This window comes from Thalia democratica, unplaced genomic scaffold (genome assembly GCF_965202585.1).
Source record: "Thalia democratica unplaced genomic scaffold, ktThaDemo2.hap1.1 HAP1_SCAFFOLD_252, whole genome shotgun sequence".
NCBI classification, from domain to species: Eukaryota; Metazoa; Chordata; class Thaliacea; order Salpida; family Salpidae; genus Thalia; species Thalia democratica.
The window spans coordinates 44,906-71,246 of record NW_028139366.1 but is presented as its reverse complement, the minus strand read 5'-3'; the positions used below and the strand labels follow the sequence as shown (position 1 = coordinate 71,246).

Genomic DNA, 26,341 nt, shown 5'->3' with positions numbered 1-26,341 from the left:
AAGAACTAAGTTTTTTTTTCTTCAGTCAAACATGCTACATACTTCAAAGTTGTCAAACAAGTTTTAAATTAATTCAACAAATTAACAGTAAGCTCGGAACTTTTCAAAACTTATTTTTATTAAAACCTTTTTTTAGCTTTACAATACATAAAAAGAACATCATGAAAAACACATTATATATATGTTTGTAATAGATACAGAAAAGTTTGACCAGAGTTTGTTTAAATTTTTAAACTAATTCTTAAACAGAGTTTTCCATTGTGTTGTACCTCAATCAAACAAAACTCTGTTTCTGTTCCGCTTCGCCTCCACCTCCCACGAGCTGTACTCCCTCTTCAGCGTGTGCACGTTCTCATCCTCTTCCCCGCTGTGGTACTCCTGATCGTCCGCTTGGTGTCGCACGTGATAAGGAGTTCTGGTGAACGGTTTTTCGTCGGGGCGCGGGGGCAACGGTCTCAGGTACATGGAGTTGCGGAAGGTTCGGTGGAAGCCCGTTTCCTCCCGCTCACTGTACTCCGGTGGTTTGCAACCTGAAGTTTTGTGCTTTATGTTTCAGTAAACAATATTCAACGAGTTTTGGTAAAAATTACTTTTAGCTGTTTGTATATAAAGTCAATGAATACGTATGGACAAATTACTTATTAATTTTAAACTAGAAACCACCGCATGAGGTCGACTACTTTATAAAGCCGTTTTGTACAGTAATTTAATTACGAAAATAAATTACAAGCTAGCTTAATATCTAAAACAAAGTGACAGATTATAGAAAATTAATTGTTGCTACAAAGTACGTACTGTTGTTCCAGTTTTGGTACGTGTCATGCTGATGAAAGCTTCTAGAGCGGTCTTCCATGAAAGCAGGATCTAATCCTGGCAGGTCGAACATCTTGTGTGCACCCTAACATGGTTAATTACTTTGCTTGTAAGTAACCGTTAGGTAAAATAAAGTTTGTTACTGTTTTAAACTTATTGTTATTAGTTTAGTTTCTTTTTCTTTTAAACTAGTTTCTATTCAGACAACTTTCAAAATTAAAATGAAAACTTTACTTTTTGTTTAGACTAAGCACATTTTTTACTACAACAAAGTTTACCTTTGGTCGATCATTTTCTAATTCTTTTTCAATTTTTTCGTTTTTTAGGTCTTTATTCAAGCGATAGAAATAGCACCTGTTGAAATAAGTTAACTACTTATCAGCAGAAAACTTTAGTTTATCGTCTTATAGTTTTTATTTAATTTACTACTTTTTGATAAGGCAGGCCATGGAGATAATAAAAATGCAAGCGACGACGGATGAAGCGATTATTATGAGCTGGGTTGTCGTCAGTCCTTCTTCCTTTTCCTTCTCCGGCTCAAACTCGACTATTGGCAGCTGAATTCCTGTTAATTGTTCTTTTAATTATAATAGACCATTTATAGGTACGAAAGCGTTTTTCTTTATTTTTAGGAGACAAATAAATCTGTTTAAAAATCTTTAAACTAAAAGGTAAAACTAATTAAAACTTGTTCTCCACGGATCATGGAAGTAGTAGGAATCGTCAGTATCTGAGCTTGTGTCATCCGCTACCACGTCATCGCTTTCTTCTTCAGTTGAAATGTCTTCTTTCTTCAAGTTCTTCAATGCATTGTTGAAGTCAAACTTGGCTGGCGTCACAGGTTTTGACTTTTGTGTTGGTCTGCAAATTAGATTTTATCTTTAAGGACTTATTATAATCTTGTAATTCTTTTTTTTCTGATTAATTTTTTTTCTATGCCTCAAGTACAAAAGTTAAATTATTAATTAATTTTTTACCTACTAGCTAACACAAACAAGTCAACATACTCAGGACTTTCTTCAGTTCCGTCGTCTTCGTAATAATCCATCGACCAACCTCCGTGATTTTCGTAGTTTTTTGATTCCTCTCTGTTGCCAAAAATTTAGCTTTATAACTTTTTATACTTTAAAGATCGTATAAACGCTGTTTCAAATACCAAAGTTTTGTTTTTTAGTACTCATTACCAGGGGCGTCGCGTGGGGTGGAACGCTCGAGCTGTAGTTCAACCTTTGATGTTAGAGTTTAAGCCTTTAAACAAACTGCTTTAATTGGGCCCCTGCTTCTGCTGTACAACCCCAATCTATGGCTAAGTAACTTTATTTTAAATCTAAGGAATTGAGCTTTAAAATGATATAACTTTTTTTTATTATTTTAAAGACTAAGAAAGTTATAATATCATGAAGTTCTACACAAAATACAGCAAAATGTGTACATGAACGTCGTTAATTTCTCTGCTAAATTAGTTTTTTTTTAATTGTTATGTTTGATGTTCAAAATGTTAGTAAAATTGGAGCTGCAAGCTCAATCTGTGTCAGCTGCATCTTAAATGTTTACAAGTTTTCAATACAAAAAAATGTTGAAAAGCTGAATTTTGATGCTGCATGATCTTGCAGCACCAAGTGAATTAAATCACGATCGTTGTTGAAAAATTACTACAACGCGTTGAACTTGAGCAGAAGAAACTCGAGGAAGGAATACTCGAGCAGGGAAAACTCATGCAGGGAAAACTCGTGCAAGGAAAAACTTGAGCAGGAAAAACTCGAGCAGGGGAAACTTAAGCAGAAAACTCGAGCAGGGAAAACTCTTGCAAGGAAAATCTTGAGCAGGAAAAACTAAGCAGGTAAAACTTAAGCAGGAGCAACTCAAGCAGGAAAAACTCGAGCAGGGAAAACTTTAGCAAAGAAAACTCGAGCAGTAGCAATTCAAGCAGGTGCAACTCGAGTAGGAACAATTTAAGCAGAGAAAACTCGAGCAGGAAAAACTCGAGCAGAGAAAACCCGAGCGAGCAGAAGCAGCTTGCATGATTTTTTGTTTTTAATTTCTAGTTAGATTAGTCAAAAATTGAGATAGTAAGCTTATAACTGTGTAAATACAAAACTTACATGGAAATAAATAAAAATATAAGTAGTTATATTGTGTAAGAAACGGTGATGATATACAAAGGTGTGAGATAAGTGTTTTATATTTTAAATAAATCTTTTTTTTTTATAAAAAAATATGTTCAATTATTTTTTCTGAAAATTTGCTAGTTCTTTATACTACCTTTTTGATTCTAATATAAACGTTTCAAACTAGGAGACTTTTTTATTTGTCAATCTGCAGCACGCCCTAACAAAAAGACCACGCGATGCCACTGCTCATTACTACAAAACATGCAAATTGATAAAACATTTGTATTACAAGACTTTAATCTAAAAGAGGAAGCAATTACGTTAGTATTTATTTAAAAATTGTAGAAGCTAACAACTTCTAAAAAGTACAAAAAAGTTCAATATTTGTTACAAACTTTTCTTCATCGCTGTAAACACTGTCTCCTGCCATCGAGTCGGACATGTAAACGAGCTTCAGGTTTTTGGGAAACGTCGGAGTTGGAATTTTCTGCTTCACTCCCGCCTTCGCTCTCAAGTCGTTGATGTTCACCCTCCCCGTCAGCTTCCCTTTCGTTGTCTTTTCCTTCTTCTCGGGAAACGTCCTCGTTGCTGTTTTCGTTAATTTTTTTTTTGTAAATATTATTTAAATGTTATTAAAACAAAACAAACACTAAATGCATTTTTTAAAATTTTTAAGGTTGGATTAAATAATTTTTGTATGTAATCGATTTTTTTAAACTTGTTACTGTATTCTTTTTTAAACTTTTTTGCTTAGTTTTGTTTCATATTTTTTTAAATTAAGTTTTAATAAAGCCAATTGCAATTAAATAATTCTTAGTTTGTAGTAAACTTATACTCTTTAGGTAATATTTTATAGTTATACGGTTTATGCTCAAATGAAACTAAAATTAGCTTTAAACTTATCTTGCGTATGACTCAATAGAAAACTCTTAAGAAGTTTAGAAATCCTCATCATAACCATAAAGTTCACATTTTTATAGCTAGTTTTGTAATTTATTTTATAAATTAAACTTTTCAGAGCTTACCAATTTTTAAAACTACTAATTATCAATTAATCTATTTACACCGCAAATTCAAAAAATAGAAATTAATCTCTATTGTAAAATCTCTACTATTATATCTCAAAAATATTAGCCTATATTATTCAAACACGATACTAATGTCTAGTTTTTAAGTTTAAACTAACATCTTCTGCCGGGAGTTTCTTTTGTCATGATTGCATAAATCAAGAATCCTCTGAACTTACCTCTGACATTGTCAGACATCAGATCTATTCTCATTCTTGAACCTTTTTTTATTTAAAAATATAATTGAAAAATTACGTTTTTTTTTTTGTTACATGGCTTTTGTTTTTTTACTTTTTAACAACATAGAAAATAGGTTTTTATTCAATAAAATAAAAATGTACTCAAAATATTTTTTGTTTAGCTTTTTAATTTAAAAACTTAACAACTTAAAAAAATTTAAGAATGAAACATATATTGTTTTTTGAATGCATTTACAATTTACAAGAAATTTTAAAACTCTTTTTTAGCCTTTACTTTATCATTTTATTTTTCATTTTTAAACTGTTTAATTAAATAGAAAATCAAAACTAAACAATTAAAAGAATTGTCTTGTTACAAATAACAAATATTTACTCATAGAAACGTAATCGTTCGGGTTTTCAGCACCACAGCTTCTGCCCTGGGATTTTCCTGCTTTCGGATCGATCAACTGAAAATAAACAAGTTTTATTTTAAAATGTTTGGAGTAAAACTATTTTGAATATTAGTCAGCTATTGTACTTAATTAAAACAAAAGTCTTTTACTAAACACAAATATATTTCAACTAATTTTTGTCAGTGTGATACAATTGTCACAAAATCAAGAAAATTTCAAGCTTGTATGGCCTTATAATTGCATCATAAATTAATTAATGAAGCAAAACACAAAAAAATGTTAAACAAACATCATTAAATGTGACATAAGAGCACTAATTAGTTAAACAACTATAATGAATAATCAAATTTCTTCTGCTTACATAATTTTGGTTTATCAATATGAATTTATTTTGCTTCAATTTTGTCCAGGTCAAAAATATTGATACAGCTTCTTAATATTTTAAAATTCGTATCATCATAATTTTTTTCACAAATATTTTTAATTAATTTTTTGATATTGAAGATCTATTCATTGCATTTGAAATTTCTATACTAATTGTATTTGGCTGATTGTTAGTATGTTCTTTTACACACTTTGAAATGTGCTCTTTAATTCCAGTTTCAAGGTGCCTAGATTTTTGACCAATCTAACTGTATGAACTATAGCATTAAAAGTTTTGCTATTTTTGCTTGATTAACTAATTTCTTACGTAATTATAAGGCTATACAAGTTTTAAATTTACTTTATTTTGTAACAATTGTATCGCACTGGTAAAATTATTTACCAAGTTTCTTATTTGCTATGTCAAGTGTTCATGAGTAAGATTTTTTGTAAGTTTACCAAGCGTAATAATACTTTGTACAACAAACATACATCTACGTATATTTGTCTGCAAGAATCCCCAAGTCTGTCCGCCACCTTCAAATCTTTAAAAGCAAGTTTCACTCGCCAGCCTATAGGTGCTTCCAATCTAAAAAATAATTGAGCTAACTTTTTTGTGTTATTTAAATCTAAAGCATTGTTTACAAAACTTCATACCTTAACCGACTGCTTATAGACTTGCAAACTTATAAATACTGGAACTTTTTACTACTTTTTTTTTAATAAAATATAACTATTATTCGCAAAACTTTAGTATTTTTGTTATAGATACTTACAGCCAAGAAGCTTGCATTTGTGTACCGACAAAAGTTGGGTACCCTGGACTTTTAACAGCCACCCAATATTTTCCCACCCTCATATCCACCATGTTTTTCCCTGAAAAAATCAAGATGCTATTTTATTAATTTTTTATTATTTTTTAACTTACAAAGCTTTTTTTATTAGGTTTTATAGAAAAAATTACTGCTAAATTTGTATAGTTTTTGTATACGAAACATTATTATCGTTTATTAAACGACAAAAAATACGATCAAAAGGTTTGGTCAAAGGACCTGGTGTACAAAAAGCCTTTCGGTTATCTAGTCATACACCAGAACAGTTTGACGTCATGCCCAGGACAACATAGTAAAATGTTAACAATATTTAACTTAGTTTAAACTTACTTTTATTCAAGTATATATATATATGTATGTAATTAAAATATTTCCGTAAATTGTAGAAATATTTACACCTTAAAGTTTTTTTAACAGAATGAATGAAAATATTGCATACCTTATTAACTTTTTGTTCTAAAATTTCCAACATGTATGTAATCGTGTTCATAAAAATATGTTTTTGTACATTATTTTTTATATATTAAGGGTGAAAAATCAATGTTTTTATTGTAGCTATCAAAATAAAAAAGCAAAAACCTTACTTACTTAAAAAGTTCTATAAAAAAACTACTTTGATTCAACGACTTTAAACTTTTATTGAATAAAGATTACAAATTGATATTAAAAACCCTCTTAACAATATTAGTTGAAAATAGAACTTATGTAATTTTTTACGTATTAAACATTATATTAACTTACTTATAGTTGTACTCAGCTACTTAATATATTAAAGTTATGTTAGCGTCGTATACTTAAGTTTAAAATTTTTAGTTTTTTCCAGGCTACAACTCAGCACTTTTATATAACAATCACGTAAATTCGAGCACTATTCGGTTAATAGAAACTTCAGAGTCAATTTAAAACTTACATCCTGGTTCTTGAACGGGGACTTCACCTGGACTGAGTTTTATTGGCGGTATAATTTTATTTGGTGTTTTTCTTTTCTGACCAGTAACTGAAATTTTTAATGTGAAAAGAAAACAATGTTTAAAACTTAATAGTTTTACTGTTTTTACAGCTCAATAGTTCAGTTGAAAAAAAATATTGTAAATAGCTTTTTGATCAAGTTTTAAACATTTTTAGACTTTAATCGTTCTTTATTACCAAAACAGTACTAAAAAAGGTATAAGCTTTTTTTAAATACTAAACAAAAATCTTAAAAAAAAATCTTTTAATATGTTCTGAGGTAAGTAAAAAAAAAACACTTATACTTTAATAACTACTTGCATTTTTAATAACACTATCTATAAAAAATTTTGAGACATATTTAATTTTTTAACTACAGTAGAACAAAAGCAAAACAAATGATTAAAACAGTTTTAAAAAGGCAACAAAAACTATGCACAAGTTAACTTTTGTATATTTTATTTTAAAGTAACAGTATTTAAAGATTAAAACATGTTTTTAAAGTATACAAACAAAACTGAATGCAAGTTTAATTTGATGAATAGTTAAAACTCAACCCTTCATTTACTTTAACAAGAAAAATATATGATGTCTTAAGCATAAAATTTGTTACTAAGTTCAGTTTTTTCGGTATTTTAATATGTATAAGTAAATTAAGTTGGTAAAATGAGTTTTAGGGTAAAGTTTACATCAGTCAAGTTTTTTAACATTTTTTTATTTATTTGTTAACAGTTTTATTACATTACTAGTTTTAATATAGAAAAAATACCTTTAATTTGGTTATACTTTTTAAAATATTACAATTTAATCAATACGTCTAACTCAAAATTAAGCTTATACTTATCGTTACTTCTCATAAATATTCTTATTCATTATTTTTTTATGTACTTAGTTTTAAAAAAAAGCCAATGATATTTTGTTAAAAATTAAGCGCACTCTCTTAAAAGAACAAACTTATTTAACAACAAACCTGCATAGAAACATACAATAAAAACGAAAGTTATTAATCTCATCTCATTCCAAATTTTAATAAAAACTATTTACTTCAAAACAGCAGAACAAAATGACAGAAAAATCTAAAAGTGTATGTTTAAGTGAGCCCTCAGGCAACATTTTGAAATAAAGAGAATAATTTTTTTTATGAGTAAATTTTAAAAATAAGTATGAAAGCTTTACTTTAGTTTTTCTATTGTGTGAAGCTCATTGCCATTATTCTAAACATTTTTTTTTAATGTATTTAAAATCAACTCTTAATTGTAAAATTGAAAAGTTCTTTGATTGTTTCATCTTTTCATCCTAATAAAGTTGTCAATTTGATAGAAAATTACTTAAATGTTTATCTTACTTTACTTGTGAAACAACCACTAGTTATTTACATATTTAAAAAAAATTATTTATACTGTTAGTTTATGGCTGGTACTTATTTAAATCTTTAATCTTAACTCACTTGATATATTTGATGAAGCTAAGCTGGTTTCATAACAACATAAAAAAATCTATAGTTTTTGTATAAGTTAAACTACAATTTTTTTTATAGTTGTATAAACATTTTTTTGATAGAATTAAATGTTTAAGACACAGATTAAGTATTAACAAATTATTTAAAAACTTTTAACTTTAATTTTTAAAGCTTTTATAGAAACATGACATAACTATAGATGCATATAGTTTTTTAGACTATAAATTTTTTACTTTGAAATTATTTAAAGTAAACTTAAATGACACACACAAAAAACACCTATTACACAATCTACAAGACTTTAGCAAAATTTCTATTGTTTCGAACTTAATTCTACAACGTTGTTTCAACACAGCGCACTGAGCAATTTTTTAAGTAACAAAAGTACAAATACATTTTCTTGAATTGTACTTATAACAAAAACGCAAGAATTAAAAAAAATTATATGCATACTAGTTATGATTGTTTATTACAACAGTTACCAACTCAAAAAACTCTGTAAAAGAAAATAAATTTAGTTTACAAAATTGTAGTGCTGACTTATGTAGACTGTCGAGTTTTTCATTCAAATGACATTTATATATCTTAGACTTTTTATAGATTTCAAATGTTTACCAGAATAACATAAAAAATTGATTACACTGACTTAATTACAAACAGTTTTTTAAATCGACTGTCATGGTCTCCTAAGGACAAGCATCGGTTTAAAAAGTGAAGGATGATATTCTTTATTAGTTCTAAAATTGTCATAATAGCTGTACTATTAATAATAACACTAATTAAATTTTAAATAAAATTGTTAAATTATTTATCTCTAAAAGTTGTTATAATTTATACATTTAAAATGCTTACTACTTCTATAGGTGTAAAACTAAAAACTGAAGACAATTTTGAGGAAAATAGTAGTACAAAATTTAGTTGAAACATTTTTTTAGGTATTAAAACTTTTTTCTGACATCTTATCGAAAAGTCCTGGTAAAAATTGACTTATAAAATATCGAAATTTACGTACAACATATTTCGAACTTTAATATATAAACAAACTATATAACAAAATCAGAATTTGATATTTAAACTAAACTTAAGTTCTTTATAACTGTGATTTTATATAAACTCAAAACGTGGTAAAATGTACACTATCAAAAAATATATAAGTGATTTTTTGAACTTAACTAGTTTTGTTACATAATTGAAACTTACAGTCATGCGTAGAACAGTAGAACAGTCGTTTACGCCAACATACAGTGAATTTTACTTACAAACAATTAACAATAATAACAAAAAGATGCGGTTTATTAGGTTTTTCAAACTTGTGCATTGTTTACCAACGTGTTACTCTGTTAAGATTAATGTCTTCAATCAAAAGTCAATGGGAAATTTAGCGCACCAGCTCAACTACTTAGCAACCATTTTAATTGTAACACAGCTAATTCTTTTCCAAAAAATTTGGTCACAATGAACAAACAGAAGTTTAAACAATTGGCCAAAAAAAAAAAATTCGAATAATAACAGCAAGCAGCTAGCTTCCGGAGTCGATTGTTAGCTGTTTGTTTCTCGAGCACAAAAGCAGTTTGAAACACAAAAAGCAAAAAAGCAAGCGTCACTTCCGTTACGAATGCTACTGTGTACTGTGTAAGGGTTAACTCTGAAAAAATTAAAACGATTAAATCATTGCAAAGCTTGTTGCCAGCAGCTGAAATTTGAGTTTTTTTCGAGCTAAAAATCTGTTTGGAATCTTGATCGTTTAAAGTCTGAAGGTCAGTGATTTATTATTTGTTCTGTTTTATTACTTGCTTTCGTGACTAATATTTTGTTATATTCAAAGTAAACGATGTTTAATGTTATCTGAATCAGTTATTTATATGATTCATGTAATATTGAAATCATTTGTTTTAGTGATTAAATGCATGTTTTTTAGGTTATAAAGATTATTCCGTTCGTAGAAATCATTTCAAAATACAAAATTTCGAAATGAGTTGTCAAACTAAAAAAATTAATTTAAATCCATTAGAATTTTAAATGTATGGTCCTTTTAATTTTCAAACTATAAAAACAATTTCTTTGTAACCAGTTTTCAAAGTTTTTATAAACTATCTATTTTTATTTTAAAAAGCTTAAGGATATTAAGGATCGATCACTAAATTAATTTCTAAAAATTAACTAGGAACCTTAAGAATTTTACGTTCGTTCAATAGTATTTGACTTATTTCAATTTTTCTTATATATACTTTAAAAGTTTAAAAGGTCTATAAAATAAAAGAGGTGTTCTTAAAATGCCATTAATGTTACATTTTTTTTCGTAAAATCTAAAGAGTACTTATCTATTTCATATCAACAAAGTTTAGTTTTGTTTTTTATAATCTTGTTTTACTAAGTTTTTTGTTAGCTTAAACGTTTGCGATTCGAAATATCTTTATATAACTAAAATAATATTTTCTAAAGTTCTTAACCGCAAAATTAATAAAATACTGTAATATACCTAAAATTAATAAACAAATACTAAGTTTTATCTCCGTTTTATATTTAAAAACTGGTAAGACAAGTCACGGAAAAATATTAAAAGCTCGAGCCATACCGTCTGTGCGTCCTTGAACCGTTCAACAAAATTTTCAGATGAACTTTGAAGCCACTGGTGAAAGTTACCACCACACGAGCCACCTCATTCCCCACATCGCCACGAACGTCGACGACTGTGACGTCATAATGCCGGACGAAAGCTCGGAGGTTTACATGATACCGCACTACGACGCCGTTCAGCTACCCTACCGTGAGTAAGCTGAGTAAAATTTGTGAAGTTTTGAAAAATATATTTTAATAAATTTTAACTTAGTTTTTTTAATAGATTTAAAACTTAAACTTTCCATAAAATGTCAGCAAGTTTTTTTTCCGCTTGAAAACTATAGAACAACTACTTGTAAACAAATGAGTTGTTTTTAAGAAAAAATATGTCTTCTATTTTTTAGAGCTTTAATAAAATGTTTATAATGTAAAAGTATCTGTTACATAAAAAATTAACACCCCTATAAAGTTGTTAAGTACACACAGCTTGTTTAGGAGAACTTTTATTTTTGCTACGTAAACCTTTTTGCTAAGCCTCCGCATCATAACCTAGTGTTAGAATTTTATACTACCTAAACTAGCCTTTTTTCACTATTTGTTCTTTTATGGAAGGTAATTACCAAATTAACCCCCAATAAAAAAAACCACTAGGGTTGGGGAAAAATCTAGATTTTTTGAACTTTCAACTTATTATTTTATTAGATATACAAAAAAAATAAGAGTTTATTTGATTTGAAAATAATTACAGTTAGATGACTACTTATAAATTAAAAACAAAATCTATAAACATTAATTTGCAAAACTTGTAATCAATAAAACTTACCCCTAAAGCAAAGAAGTTCACCCAAGGTTAAGAATCGCTGATCTAAACTAACATCAAATACGGAAGAAAATAATAAAACATTTGTTGTTCTATAGGTTTTTGCTAAAAAATCTTTATTGTAAAATACAGTGTTACAAAATAAAATTCATTTTATTTATGGTTAAAAGCTAATAACTACTATGAAAAAAAATTAGCTTTGAATGCTTATTTATAGTGTTATAAAAAAATTTAAGAAATAAAAAGTAAAGCTAATATATCAAAAATATTACCATAAAGTAGTGAAAATACAAAAAAAAAGTAAGCGAAAAATAAAATAAGTTAACTAACTAAAGAAGTATCACAACTAAACTTATTTTCTCTACAAACTTGAAGTTTTAAAATATTTTTATATGTGTTTGATTTTTGCGGTACAGTTTTGCTTTTCACAGGTTTGGTTGTTTTTTCATTTGAGATGTTTTATTTAATTTTATTTTAAAATTGTTGCTATATAAGTACTGGTTTAATAATTTGATTGCAATATTCTTTTACTATGGTGTGACAAATGAGTTAAAAAAAATATTTTATTGGTAAGCATGCTAACAAAGTTTAATTGACTTAAAGTATGACAATACTTTTATATAAACTTTGTAAAAAGATTATGAAACTAATAATTAATATGGTCCACGATGCGAAGTTTTTTAAATCAAATAGCACTGGTAAAAATTGATATCTTTTAATAGGACAAAAATAGCTTTTACTAAGAATAAATACGCACTTTATTTGTTAAACTAGATAAACTTTAGAAAAAATATATAAATGCAAACTGTGATTTTGTACTATGAACAGATATTTGATGCTTTTTTAAAGAGTAAGCAAAACTAAGTATTACAATTCTCTAAACAAATGATCACTTACTTTCTTAAGTTTCTAAATAGACAAGCTCTAAATTTTTATTATTTTTTTAAAACATAATATGTATTTAACTAAAGAAATACTGAACTAAACTTAGCATATAATGGAAAATAGTTTTTATTTAGAATATCCAAAGCAGTATTAAGTTACATTTTAAAATTTACATACACGGAAAACCTGCACAAGCAAAACTTAACCCTAATGATAAATTCGATCTCTTCGCGAAAAAACACTGGTTTGTATACAACTTTGTGCAATTGCTATCAATTTTGCAATTAGTGTATGGTATAAGCTTACAAGTTAAATTGCTTCGTTTGCATGCTTTGCTATCAACAAATATTTCGAAACTGCACGAAATGGTATATTTGAAATATCTAAAAGCAACTATAAAAAATCAATTACTTAAATTTTAATACACTCTGACTAGTAGGAAATAAGTCTAAAAATATATGAAAATTATTAAACATTACAGATTACTTAAATAATTTATTTTATTTATTACTAAACCGTTGTTTGTCAAAAATTATCTGTATAATATTATAAAATCCATAAGGTGTATAGATGTCTAAAGTTATAAATTTTAGTTTGTTTTCTGAACAAAGTAGCTTGATGCAATGTAAACTTTTAAGAACTTAAAAACTAAAATAAAAATCAGAAAACTCCAGATTAACAAAATACTATATCAAACAATAAAGTAAGTATATTACTTTAATAATACACTCTATTTATTTTAAACGAAAAATTAAACTAAATATAGTAGTTGCACATTTTTTGCTTGTGCTTTTATATTTTTTATCATTAAATTCTAAAATATTATCATAAAAATGTAAAAAGATCCTACTTTCTTTATATTCTTTCCAAACCAGTATTACAGAAACACTTTGTAAATATCGTTTAATTAAAACATTATCTTAAGACAGATAAAAAAAATTTGTATGATAAAAATAACTAAGCTACATAAGGAGATACCATAAAAAAATGTTTACTTTAGTAACTTAATTATTTTTGTCTACTACTTTGCAGTTGACAAAAGAGAAAACACTTTAAAATAATATACTTATGTTACGTTTTACAAACATTAGATTAACACGAATTACGTAAAATACACACTAATAACTATTTGATGTAAAGAAAGTTTAATTTTAAATTAAATTATATATAAAAAAATTTAACATTAAAAAAATCAATAAAAAAGGAAATATAAATTCTATTGATAGTCTATGATGTATGCTAATGTAAAATTGTTTAAGTTTAGTATTACAATAATTAAAATAAGTTTTAATTTCAGTTATCTTACTATATAAACGATATCTGCTGAATAATGTTTGAAAAGGCATTTTCTACCAACCTTTATCACTTGACGTAAAAGAACTATTTTAACTTTTAAAAAATTTAATTATCGTAATTGGCGTTATGTAATACTCGAGTTACTTCTGTGTTTTTTTAATTATACTTGAACATTTTCATCTTCAAAGCACTTTAACTTCAAAAATACTTCTGTTTTCACTTGATACTCTGTATAAATTTTAATTTGAATAAAACAAGGCATATGCTTTAAATGTATAACTAACTAAGTAAACAAAAATAAAATTGTTATTGCTTGAGTTTTAAGCTTATGTAAACAACACAAAATTTTGGTAACTTTAACAAACAAAAAACAATTTTACGTTTCTATTTTTACAAAACCCCTAATACAATTGATTTATTACTGTACAACTGATATTTAGTGTTATTAAGAAAACATTTAAGTTCCTACGCTTTCTATAAATACTTTGCGTGAAGCGTAGGAAATGCTAAAATTAAATGTGACAATTTTCATAAGCACTGGCATTCAATTAAAAACTCAACTATTTATCATTTAAAGCTCATTTAATTGACGTAAAAATTACTATTAAAAACGCACGTTGCGAAGGTGTTTAAAATTACAAACCACAGCTTGAATATAGTAACTTAAAGCGTATTTTGTTCTTCTTAATTATGCGGATTTGCTATTTCAATCACACAAAAAACCAGTTGCAGTTCTTCAAAAAACGCAAAGGTCAAGAAAGTGCTATTTCAAGTTAAAATAAACATAGGGAAGTTGAACTTCTTTTTTCTGATTTCATAAAACTTGTATATAAAGAACAAACATTAACTTTTTAACAAGTTTTTTTAAAGCAAGTAAAAGTTTTAAAGAAACTACAGTTTATTTCAATTTTTTATTTTGTTTTGGAGTTTGTTGATTGCTTTGTAGCTATTTTTAGCTGAGGTTAGCATTTTTTGTTAGGTAATAGGTACTACTATTACAAAATGTACATTTTGTATTGAGTAGTTTTCTTTTTTGTAATTTTTTAAATAAAACAAAATTAATAAAACATTTACCAAACATAAATCGATGTACACTTTAAACAAACGGCTAAAAAAATTGTACTTAATTTTTTTTTTTTAACTCAAAGGTAAAAACCTAGCTAAAAAAATAATTCATTAACACTTAAAAAGAATAACCAAGTCAATTTTACTTTTTTTAAATAACAACGTTTGAATAAATCAATTGTTAAAACGTTTTATTTTTGCTGTTTATTCATTGTAATGCTGAGTTGTTATACAGAAATTTAGTCATCAGAGCGACCCTGGTTTGAAAAAAAAGTATTTTCTTGTTTTTTTAGTCAAAATCACTTTAATAGTTTTACTCATTGACTAATAGTTCATTCATTTATAATTTTTATGACATAGTTCATCAAAGTCTTAGTAAAAAAACTTAATTAATACTATAGGTGAATCACTATTTGTATCAAATAGCTAGCTGAAACTTTTGTCTTCAACTAAAATTAATATCTATTGTAAGGACCGATTTAGATTTTTCGTTGGCAGATTTTTCGGATAGTTCAAAAATATGCTAGTATAAGTTTGTTCTATAAAAGAACTATTAGCTTACAAAGTTTCATCCTTTATAAATTTTCAAAAACACAAAGCTTACATAAGTATAACGCTTGTTATTTTTAGAAAGGCAGAATATATAATGTTGCAACAAGCTAACTAAACTAAATTAACATTCTTTTTTTAAGTAATCATAACATTTAACATATTTAATTAAGTTTAAACAAGTTTTATTTTTACAATTTTATTTAATAAAAGTTCTTCTAACCATTACGTCATTTGTTTAGCTATTTATATTTCTAACTGTAAACAAGTTTTGATTACTGCTTGAGCAGTAACTATAGCGACAAATAAGGATTTCAAACTGCTTTTGAGTTTTCAAACATGCAGCTTTTGTTACGAGCAATAGCTATGACGTAACAGTTAGAAAATTCAAACGATACCCTCCAGCATAAATTGCTCTAAAGAAGCTTTATTGTTCTAAAGAATTATCTATCTTCGTAAGTTAATGACTTTTTGTTTAACTTACCGTAATGCATTTTCAAACAGAAATATTTTGAAGTTTATAATAAAAATAGTACTACTAAAACTTTAATATAGATTTTTTTTAAACCAAAGACAGCAGAAGATGTATACAGCTTAACTTTAACACAAAACAAAACTTTTTTAAAATTTTTATTTAGAAAATAATAAAGTTCTTTATATAGTATTTAGAAAATAATAATTTTTTTAATTTTTTATTGGTACACCACACGCCATAAAATGTTTAACTTTATTCTACAAAAGCATTCAAATTTCATTTAAAATAAAAGGTACTTTAGCTTGTTATTATACACCAGGGTTTCCCAAACTTTTTTTCAAAAGGCCCCCTTTAAAGAAATTAAAAAAGCTATGGCCCCCTCCAACACGATTACTCAAAATACTAGCATTAAAAATATCTAAGACCTTTTTTTTTGCTTTTCATCATCAACTTAAGAATAATATCGAGTGTAAGTATCAAAATATTACCTAAATTTCTTCCATGGCCCACTTTGGGAAACCCTGTTATACATTAAGCTCATTTTTATGGATTTAAAACTAAACACTTTCGTAGTACTTACTACCGTACACTATTTTTACATGTCTCATCTTTTTTAATTTAACGTATAACAGTCGAAACGAAACACACCATCACTAAATGCCTTAAAATATTTAACGCATCTAAGTTGCACTGGTGGGGTAATATACTTTTGGTGAGCACTGAGCATACACTAGTTTTCACTGACAATGTTTCAGATTAATTTAAAATTCTAAGTATATAAGGGCTATTTTAAAAATAAAACATTTTATCTTATGCAAATCTCTTATTGTTTTTCGACCTGAAAGCTGGTAAATTACAAAATTTCTTTTGAATTAAAGTTGAATTTTTTTAAAGAGGTATTTTCTTGTACATAAAAAGTTCGGTGTAGCTGACTTGTTACAAGCTGAATTGTATGAAGCTTCCTCTTTGCCTATTGCAATGTTTTTTTATTAACAACAAAACAGTATTCAAATTGTTGTTAAAACTTATTAAACTGTTAAAAAAAGGTTAGAAGTTTAGTAAATTTAGTTTCAAAACTTATTTTTAAATTCGTTTAATAGATTTCGTTTTCTTTTTGAAGTCTGAACCACTTTTGGCTAATAATTTTAAAACAAAACCTATGTTAAACGAATAATACAACACTAAAAATAACCATACCGAAATAGAATAATTTCACAACATGTCGGATGTAAAATTAAAAGAAAAACACCGAAGTTATTAATTTAGTGGATTCGCATTGAATGATATTGAAACATGTTTCGACAACCGGTTTCTCAAAACGCTCTTTCTTTACACGCTCTCGTGTTTGTAGTGGGAAACCGTCGAAAATAATTGATTTTATGTCTACTAATACGCAATTCTTAATTGCATCAATTTACAGACTGCTTTTTGTTCTTCCGCATCTTACTTGCTGCGTCATTGCGAACTATTCAAGAGTTTCTCGCACAACAAGTTTGCATTAAAAAAAACAGTAAATTTATTAGAATTGCGTGTTTTTATGAGATATGTTTAAACTGTTAATTGTTTACATATATGAGAAACACGAGACTTTGTTGTTTTATGCAACGAAAATATAACGATTACGCATTTTTTCAGATTACACTTTAAAGAAGAAATAAGTTACTGAAAACTTTCGGGAATAAATAGTAATTGTTAAATCATATCTAGCAATTTAGATTTTTCGATATACTATGTTTTCTATATTAGAAATCAATCTTTTTCAATGCGTATACTACTTTTTAAGTAACTAATTCATACTAAAAAGTTAAATATACTTTATATATTTAACTAAAAATTCTTTTAGTCTTAAGATACAATAAAAATATTAAAAAATATATAAAAGATTACAATAAAAGTTTTAAAATTGTGGTATTTTTAGTGTGCACTTCAAAATTCTTTTCTTTTAAGTTCTCAAAAATTGTTTTGAGTTTTAAAACATATGTTATTTTTACTTTTTAATAACTTTTAATGCTTTATTTTTTACTATTAATAAAAAGAATTTAATTTCGAAGAATGATAAATATACTAGTTTATATTTTTAAATTGTGAAGTTGTTTTTATTATCTTATTAATTATTAAAGCGTTTGTAAAAGATAACTAAAAATTTTTACTTTGATAAAAGCTATTTTTAACGTAAAAAATATATCTACATATAAATTAACTTAAAATAGAACAAATTCAGCCGATTTACTTTAACTCTCTTTTATTTTAACTTTATAAAACTCAAACAAGTTAATCTTAAATCGCCTATCTACTTTAAGTATTTTCATTTAATTTAAATAGATATATTTATAGTTAAGCAAAAGTCTTAAAATTAATGCTGCTATTTTATTGTCATTTTTGCTTAGCTAAAAATTATTTAAATCTAAACCAAACCTGATAAAAAATTTATTGATTTAATTGAAAGAACCTTAATGAACAAAATTATAAGTAAGCAAAAAGTACTGCTAACGTTTTTAACAAACATATGTTTGTTGAAAACAAAAGTAATTACTTTTTCTTTTAAACAACTTGTTTCTGAACAGCACGATTTAAACAATATAGAAACAAGCATTTTTTTGATGTTTTAAAACTCTTTTCTTGACAAAACTTACGACCTATGACCCCGCTTTCACTTGTGATGATTAACACAAGTAAAGCAAACACTGTGCGGCCTTCTTAAAACAAAAAAAATCGTGTAAATCATAGCTGAACGCATGAAAAACGGGTGAAAAGCAAAATTGGGGATTAGTTGGAGTCTTACCTGATTTTTGTGCGCTTATGACGCAAAATATTCAAAACTTTCAAATCGAGTCGAACAAACGAGAAAGCTTGAAACTATCCGGCTTGAATGCTCACTACCCACGTGCAGTTTGGAGAAAACCGTTCATGGTTGAGTGGTTTTACGATAGTGTGTGTGTTGATGGATGGAGAAAACACTTGTGCGGAAAAAAGAAGAAGAAATTTTTCTTATAAAAGCTGATGTTACTTTCTGGGATTTCAAGTAATTGTTTGCAATTTCGCTTCGTGCTCTCGCGCTAAGCTTGTTTTGTTTGAGAGGCACTGCTGTGTTACGAGAATGATTTTTTTTTGATTTTATGTTTTGTATCAAAACTCAGTTCTGCTATTGCATAATGTAACAAACAGCTTTGTGTTTACTTTAGTTTCATCATTACAAACTGTTAAATATTTGTTAAACAGCAGCGGTTCTCGAAACTTAGAACACCGTTCACAGTTGTTCACTAAAAAGTATGAAGTTTATAACTTTATTACAAAAGCTTCGTGTTTAAAATGCTTTTATAAGAACTTGATACTTTAAAAAAAGCTTACTACTTTGCAAACTTTTTGAATGAACGGTATAAAACATCTCATTTTTTACCGGTGTACCGATGTTTTTAATATTTTAGCTTAGTAGTATAATTTACGTATTACCTATTAAGAGGTCTTTAATTTAAGTAGTGCTTTAATTAAATTTACTAACATTATAACATATCTTCCTTTTTTAATTTTCTTTTTATCTCTATACTTTTTTTTTAATGTTATAAATAGTAAAAACACTTAATACTATTTAAAACATATTATTAAAATTTTTTCTGTACGGCTATACTGTTTACTAAGTTAGTATTTTTCACCTTTTTTATTACAGTTTATGTTTCTACTGTTTAAGATTAGCTTAAGTAGCTATAAAGTTCAAATACTTTATTTTATGCTATTATAAGATTAGTAACGAAATAAACAACTGAAGATGTGTTTTTAATAAAAATGCTAAAAAATTCAACAACCGTTTTGTTCACCGAACTGGCAAAAACCTGTTTATGACGTCACAGATCAGCTGGGAGACTACGTCGCGGAGATGAGCTACATGAACCCCACATCGCAGTCAGGTGCCACACAGCGAGACGAACCACCGTACCTGAACCACCCTACCTACCACCGCCACGAACAGGTTTGCATTAACTTTTGTTTTGCTTATATTACAAGGCGGTTTATGAGATATTGTCTACTTGTGCACACTTTTCTGTTAAAGGAAATGCTTGTGTACCAAATTTTAAAACAAACGTTATCTAAACTAGTAACTCAAATTTTTATACGTTAGTTGTAGTTAAAACTAGTTTAGAATAGGTTAGAAATCTACAAAAAAATTAGAGTAAAACTGTTTCTGTTCATACTTCGGATGTTTTATTCTATATCTAACTCGTTTAAAAAGTTTATTAGTATTATATATTATTATAAGTATTATAAACTTTTACTACAAAAAATTTGATATTAAACTTTTGTATTAAAAATAATTTTTAGTAATAAAAGAAATTTGACACTTTGAAGTTTTTTTTACCATAACTTTGTTTTTAAGTTACATAGGCCTAAACTACTCAAACAATGTTTTGAAGCGTATAATAAAACTTAAAATTACCGCCATCATAAACAAAAGTTAAGATTTAATAAAAGTTAAAGCATAGTTTTACTTATAAAAATAGTTTATGGTTACTAAGATTTTTAGTTTTTTTTTTTCTTTTACTTGTACTCTTTTAACTGTTGAACTAACTATAGAAAGTAAATGAATACACTAAATCACTATCTGGTGAAAAGTAGAAACTAGTTATAGATACTACTAACAGCTTTAGGCTATAATTTGTATAATTACTATTTTTGCATCAGTTTTTCTTGGTTGCATTGATTTTGAATATTTTTTTTCGTTTAACTATTAGTAATTAAAACTTATCAATTTAAAATATATAAAGATTTCTTTTTTTGTTAGCCTTAGCTAGTTTATTTTCTGGTATAAATAAACGTACGTTTTGTTATTAGTTTAGTAAACAAACATAATTAAAATACTAATTTGTTCTAAATTGTTTTAGTTGATAAACTTTATAATTTTTATAAAACTAAATTAACCGTTTTTTATAAATTAGCTTTTTTGAAATAACTTTTTTAAGTATTATGTTATATATCTACTTTTAATTGAACTCGACTAGTTCTCAAACATTTGGAACTAGCTAATTTCAAAGCGATAAGCTTTTTGTTATCGATTAGACTGTGTAAAAACCGGTATTGATAAAAATTTTTAAACCTTAAATAAATATAGCCTAATTCTACCTGCTTCCGGAAAATAACTAGCAGTAAGTCGTAACAAATTAAAATCATGCCGGCGATTGCGCATTAAAAGCAAACAAGTCCAACCGAGGTCACATGCGCGCAGTCACATGAACGCTGTTTGAACAGCAGTTTCTCCCAACCGAGATGCGGTACTTTTCGAGATAAGAACGCGGTATTACGCGCAAATTTACATGGGAAAAATGCTCTGAAAACTTATAAGCAAACTTGCATCACTCCTGATGTTTTGTTCGCTTCATTTTGTACATTTGAAGCTGACTAACGCCTTTTTTAGCTCCGAACTTTTTGAGTTCTTCGAACTTACGTCATCGAGCTGACAACCAGCGCCCGAGCCTTTTATGACGCAACAGAAAATAGTAGGGGCTCGAGCCGAACAAAAGAAGGCAGAGCGCGGGGGGCGTTTTCTCCCGGCTTTTAATCGCCAAGCGTTGGGTGTCGGTTCGCAGGAAAAGGCGATGATTACCGAGTAAAGTTGAGACTTGAAAGGCAAATTTGGAGATTTGAAATTTATTAATTTAAAGTTTCCGCTTTTTTTCCGCTTTCGGTGAATCACCGCTGCCAAGTTCGCGCTTATCTGCGTTTCTGATCGTCGGTGCGCGAAGTGTACAAGTTTTGCAAATTTAAAGACGTTTCATGTCTTCAGCGGTTTTATATTTTGTACTATATGTAGTCAAGTTTTTGACAAAAATTTCTTTTGATGCTTTTCATTTAGTGTAATTTTCTCAAAGTATATCTTTTTGTTCTTTTGAACAGTGTTAAAATTATATTAAGTTTAATGAGACGGTGCTTTAAGGCTTTTTAAGTGTTTATATTACTATACCCAAAAAGATCATTTTTTAGACTTAATTTTCGGGTTAAAAGTTTAGCTTTCAAAAACATAATACTTAAGTAAAGTTTATTTTTATCAGGTTAGAACTAGAAAGAAAGCAATAAATATCTTATTAGTTCAAAACTTATTAAGTCAGTGTTCATTTCGATAGTTTAACGTTTGCCCAAGCTTTTTTATCTTTTAAGTTTCAAAAATGAAACCTTGATGATAAATAAACAATTTAAGTCTAAGATAAATTCAGTAACTAAAACTTCTTCAAAGTCAACAAGGTTTTAGCTAAAATTACTTTTTTCTAAGTTGGTTTAATTAAAAAAGTAGTTTATTGAAATTCTTATTTTTAACAATTTTAGTTATTATTCTGTGAATTTTAATCACAGAAGCATTAAATAATAACTTTTTAAGATAATATACTGTTAAAAATTTATAAACTATGAGCTTTTTAGAACCTCTAACCTTTAAAAAACAGTTATGCATGTAAGTATTTAAAAGGAGATCACAAAAATAAATGTACGAAATGAGAATTTAGTTTTTTATTTTTCAAATAGTTTTCATTACTTAAATATTTACTTAAGAATTGTGGAATTTGGAGAAAATAGTTGTTTATTATTCATATAACAACAACGTATAAAAAACACATTTATTTCACACTTTAAGTTCCTTTTTCAAAGCGATTAATATGATACAATTAAACAGCTATTCTAAAATCCCTTAAAACTTTTTGAACTAAATAAAAAACTAAACTAAGTATTGAATTCAAAATACACATAAGTTGAGTTAAACACTTTGATAAAGTAAGAGCAAAAATTAAAACTTGATTTTACATTTTGATTTTTATTTACCGAATTTTTGTAAATGTTTACTAATAATCAATTTGCGTACTAATTTATAACAATGTTTGTTTCAATGCAAAACACAAAACAGTGTCAACTTTGTAAAGAACAAAAAGTTGGTTTAAACTTATTACACGATTTTGTAGTAACTCACGTGCTTTTATTAAGTACGTAGTAAAGAAACACGTAAAATGTTTAATAAGTGATATACATGTTTCTTTAACTTAAGAAAGTGAAATACGATTAACAAACTCTTTTTTAAGTATTACCTCACTGTTTAATGTTTTTTAACAAACCTCGTGATGAAACATGTTTACTAAAAACTTATGATTAACAACAAATCTTTGCAATAAAGTGTTTAATGATCAAGTTTTCAACTAACTTTCAACTTTGGAACAAACTAAGCATTAGGTAATCAACGATTAAATCTTTTTTTGTTGCTGATTCTTAAAATAATTATTTCACTGCAAAATATTAACAAAATAAAAAATAAATATTTTGTATAACATAAATAAGTATCACTACGGTTTAGTTTTTTTTTTACTAATTCCTTAAATAATTTTCCTTGTCTAAGTATTCAACATTACAAAAGTATATGATTCCAAACACAGTGTAAAAGCATTTTTTATACTTTAAAAAATTAAACGTAGTCTATTGGTTTCAATTTTTTAGTATGTTTGTTTAACAAAATAAAATATCTATACATAATCTAAAAATTCTTAATTAATTAGTTTTCTTAATTTTTTAGTATTACATGTTATTTGATCTATCACAATATACTTTTTAGATTTTTTAACCACCTACTTTCCGCAGAACATACAAGCTGTAGGGGGTTACCCGATGGAAAACTGCCCGCACTACCACGAGATGGCCAATTATTACGTCACAGACCCCTCACACCCCCCTCCGCCCCACGAGCATTCGCAGCCCGGCTACGAGCTGTGGTCGCCCCAGCAACGCGCCGTCGACATGACCTATAACAACCAACCCGCCAATTCCCCGCCCGACAAGCTCCACTTGCCACCTCTTCCGCCCTCTCAAAACTTCTCCAGTTCCGGTACTTTCCCAAACTTTTCCCACTACCTGCCGCCACAGTTCACCATCTCGCCGCACGGTGGAGTGGTCGTGCAGCCTCCTCAGGTGGAGGGCAGCGGGGCTTCGAAGCAGGCAGGCAAGAAGGCGAAGACGAAGGAGGGCAAACCGGTGAAGCCGAAGGGGACTCCGGGGAGGAAGGTGAAAGTCCCTGACAGCGAGGTTGGTGTTTATTATATATATATATACATTTATATAATTTATTGAAATGGCGATTTTAAAAATTCTGGTACATATGTTTCATAAAACTTTAATTTTTCATAAAGCTTTAATCATCAGCCAGTTAAATTCAAAATAAAAAGCATAATTTAACTGGCTGATGATTAAAGCTTTATGAAAAATTAAAGTTTTATGAAACATATGTACCAGAATTTTTAAAATCGCCATTTCAATAAATTATTTAAAAGCCCTTCAAGTGGGCTCAGTAGAAGGTGTTTAAGTTTGAACATTAACCTTATTTTATATATATATATATATATATAATTAAAATTAAGTTATTTAACTTAATAAATTAAATTTTTCACACTGAGCCCACCTTGAGGGCTTTATTAATAAAAGGTTTATTTATATATATATATATATATATATATGTGTGTAGTTTTTTTATTAAAGTGAGATTTTAAAAGATTCTAGAACATAAGTTTCATAAAAACAAAAAAGATTGTCTTTTACCTTCAGCTAGTTCAAATTTAAAATAAAAAGCACTCTGGCAAACAGAGATGCAAAAGTTATACAAAAAACAATATGACGTAAGAATTGGATATTGTACATTACAAATATTCGGTGTTCTGCATAGTGTTAATGTTGTATAAAATAAAATTTCATTATTCGGTAAATTTAAATTGAACCATTAGATATTATACATGATTTTTTAAGTTTTGGTGAAAACAAAATAGTACTATAAATTTTGAGGTTAAATGTTGAGATTTTACAAAACTAAATTTGTCTAGACTTCACTAGTTATCAAGATATGTTGTTATTAACGATGAATCATTAAATATTAACAAGTGTGTGAAAAAAGGTGTGTTGAATATGTAGGTAGAAAATTACTTTACTTTGATATTTTTTATACATATTAGTGCTTCTTACGTTTGCAAACACATACAATATGAAAAATTGTAGAAAAACAATTGAAATAGGTTTGATAAACTTTTACAATAAAAGTTAACTGTTTTACTTCACCTACATAAAAAATTGCTATTTTGTTATGTTGACGATGTACTTTCTAAACTGTTAAAAATGTTAACATCAAATATACAAAACTGTTGTTTTTAGAAAAAAATTTAAACATAAAGAGTAAAATCAAACTATTTAGTTGAGCTAAAAGTTGTACTTTATAAATACTTTTGTCTATAAAACAACAATAAGGAATAAAGATTTATATTCAGCACTCAATAAATTTTCTGAGTAAAAACTTAAATTTACAGCTTTCAACTGAAACCAACAAGTACTAAAAACATAACCATTTTTAGATAACCTTCATTGTAATTTGTTTACTTTTAAGCAACGGCAGGTATAAAAGTAGTTTAATAAAGATTACAGATGTAAGTTTCCATATTTTCTTACTTGTAACAGATAATTCTAATAAAGAAAATTTAAAGTTGCTCAAAAATTCTATCAAAACTATCAAACAGTCGGTATAAAATATTATAACCATCAGTAGAACCTTTTGAGCTAAAACATCTTTAAGCATACAGCTTGTGTTTGCTTATCTTGCAACATCGTCAACCTAGAAGCATATTTGATAGCAAATGCTTTGAAAATTTTTAACACCTCCATTCACTCTCGCAGCTGACTCCGACGGAGGCGAGGAAGCGGAGGATGCGAAGGGAGAGGAACAAAATCGCCGCCGCCAAGTGCCGGGACAGGAGGAGGCTGCTCACCGACCAGCTGGAGGGGGAAACGCAAATGTTGAGCAGCCAGCACCAGCACCTCAAGTACCAGCAGTACCAGCTGGAGAAGGAGAAGAAGCGGCTGCAGAGGCTGCTCGACGAGCACGTGCGCAAGAACAAGTGCCGCCTCGTCAGTTGCGACGTCACAATGCCCGAATCGGGTGACGTCATACTGCACGAGAACTCGGCCTTCTCGAACTTCGTCGCGCCGCCGTCGGACGCTTCAGTGCAGCTTTCCGGCTTTTCGGGCGCAGCGGCGACGTCCGCTTTCGAACAGCGACATCAAGCGGACGGAAAGTCGGGAAGCGAAAACTCCCATGAGAACAGCATGTTGAAACTTTTGTGAAGTTTGTTAACAACACTAATGTGTAAAAATTTGTAAAAGTAAAATGTGTTAAAAATTAAATTGATCAAAATTTTGAAAAAAAATTTAAAAGCAGATAGATTTAAAGCTTTTGTTATTTGGATTGTTCACTAAGAGATAACAATACTGTTGCGAGAAGTTTTTTTATTCTTTTGTTTAAAAGTAGATGTTTTTAAGCTTTTATATACTATTGTTACTGTTTTTTATTGATAATTGTGCACAAACATTCGAAAAAAAGCTGCTAAATATCTCATAAGATGTTGAAAACTTATATTGCTTTTACTGTCTACTAAAAATAAGCGAGCTAATTTTGCTTTTCTAATTTTAAATACAGTTTTTAAAGTTTGTAATGCATAAAATTTTAAT

At 27.8% G+C, this 26,341-nt stretch overlaps 2 protein-coding genes across 2 annotated transcripts; one reads left to right on the top strand and one right to left on the bottom strand.

Annotated features, from left to right (window-relative positions):
- Positions 1–270: 270 nt before the first annotated feature.
- On the bottom strand, positions 271–6,776 carry LOC145846016 (uncharacterized). Its single transcript, XM_082952981.1, has 12 exons — positions 6,693–6,776; positions 5,726–5,825; positions 5,442–5,538; positions 4,565–4,640; positions 4,111–4,212; positions 3,320–3,512; positions 1,821–1,901; positions 1,502–1,674; positions 1,243–1,378; positions 1,092–1,167; positions 796–898; positions 271–530 (listed from the first exon to the last, which is right to left on the bottom strand). The coding sequence occupies exons 2-12, from the start codon at positions 5,815–5,817 to the stop codon at positions 271–273; spliced, it is 1,389 nt and encodes a 462-aa protein (XP_082809107.1). The 5' UTR covers positions 5,818–5,825; positions 6,693–6,776.
- Positions 6,777–10,802: 4,026 nt separating this feature from the next.
- Positions 10,803–26,104, top strand: LOC145846015 (uncharacterized). The gene is made up of 4 exons (XM_082952980.1): positions 10,803–10,956; positions 19,684–19,802; positions 23,441–23,881; positions 25,511–26,104. Exons 1-4 carry the CDS (start codon positions 10,803–10,805, stop codon positions 25,955–25,957), a joined length of 1,161 nt encoding a protein of 386 aa, XP_082809106.1. The 3' UTR covers positions 25,958–26,104.
- The last annotated feature ends 237 nt before the right edge of the window (positions 26,105–26,341 follow it).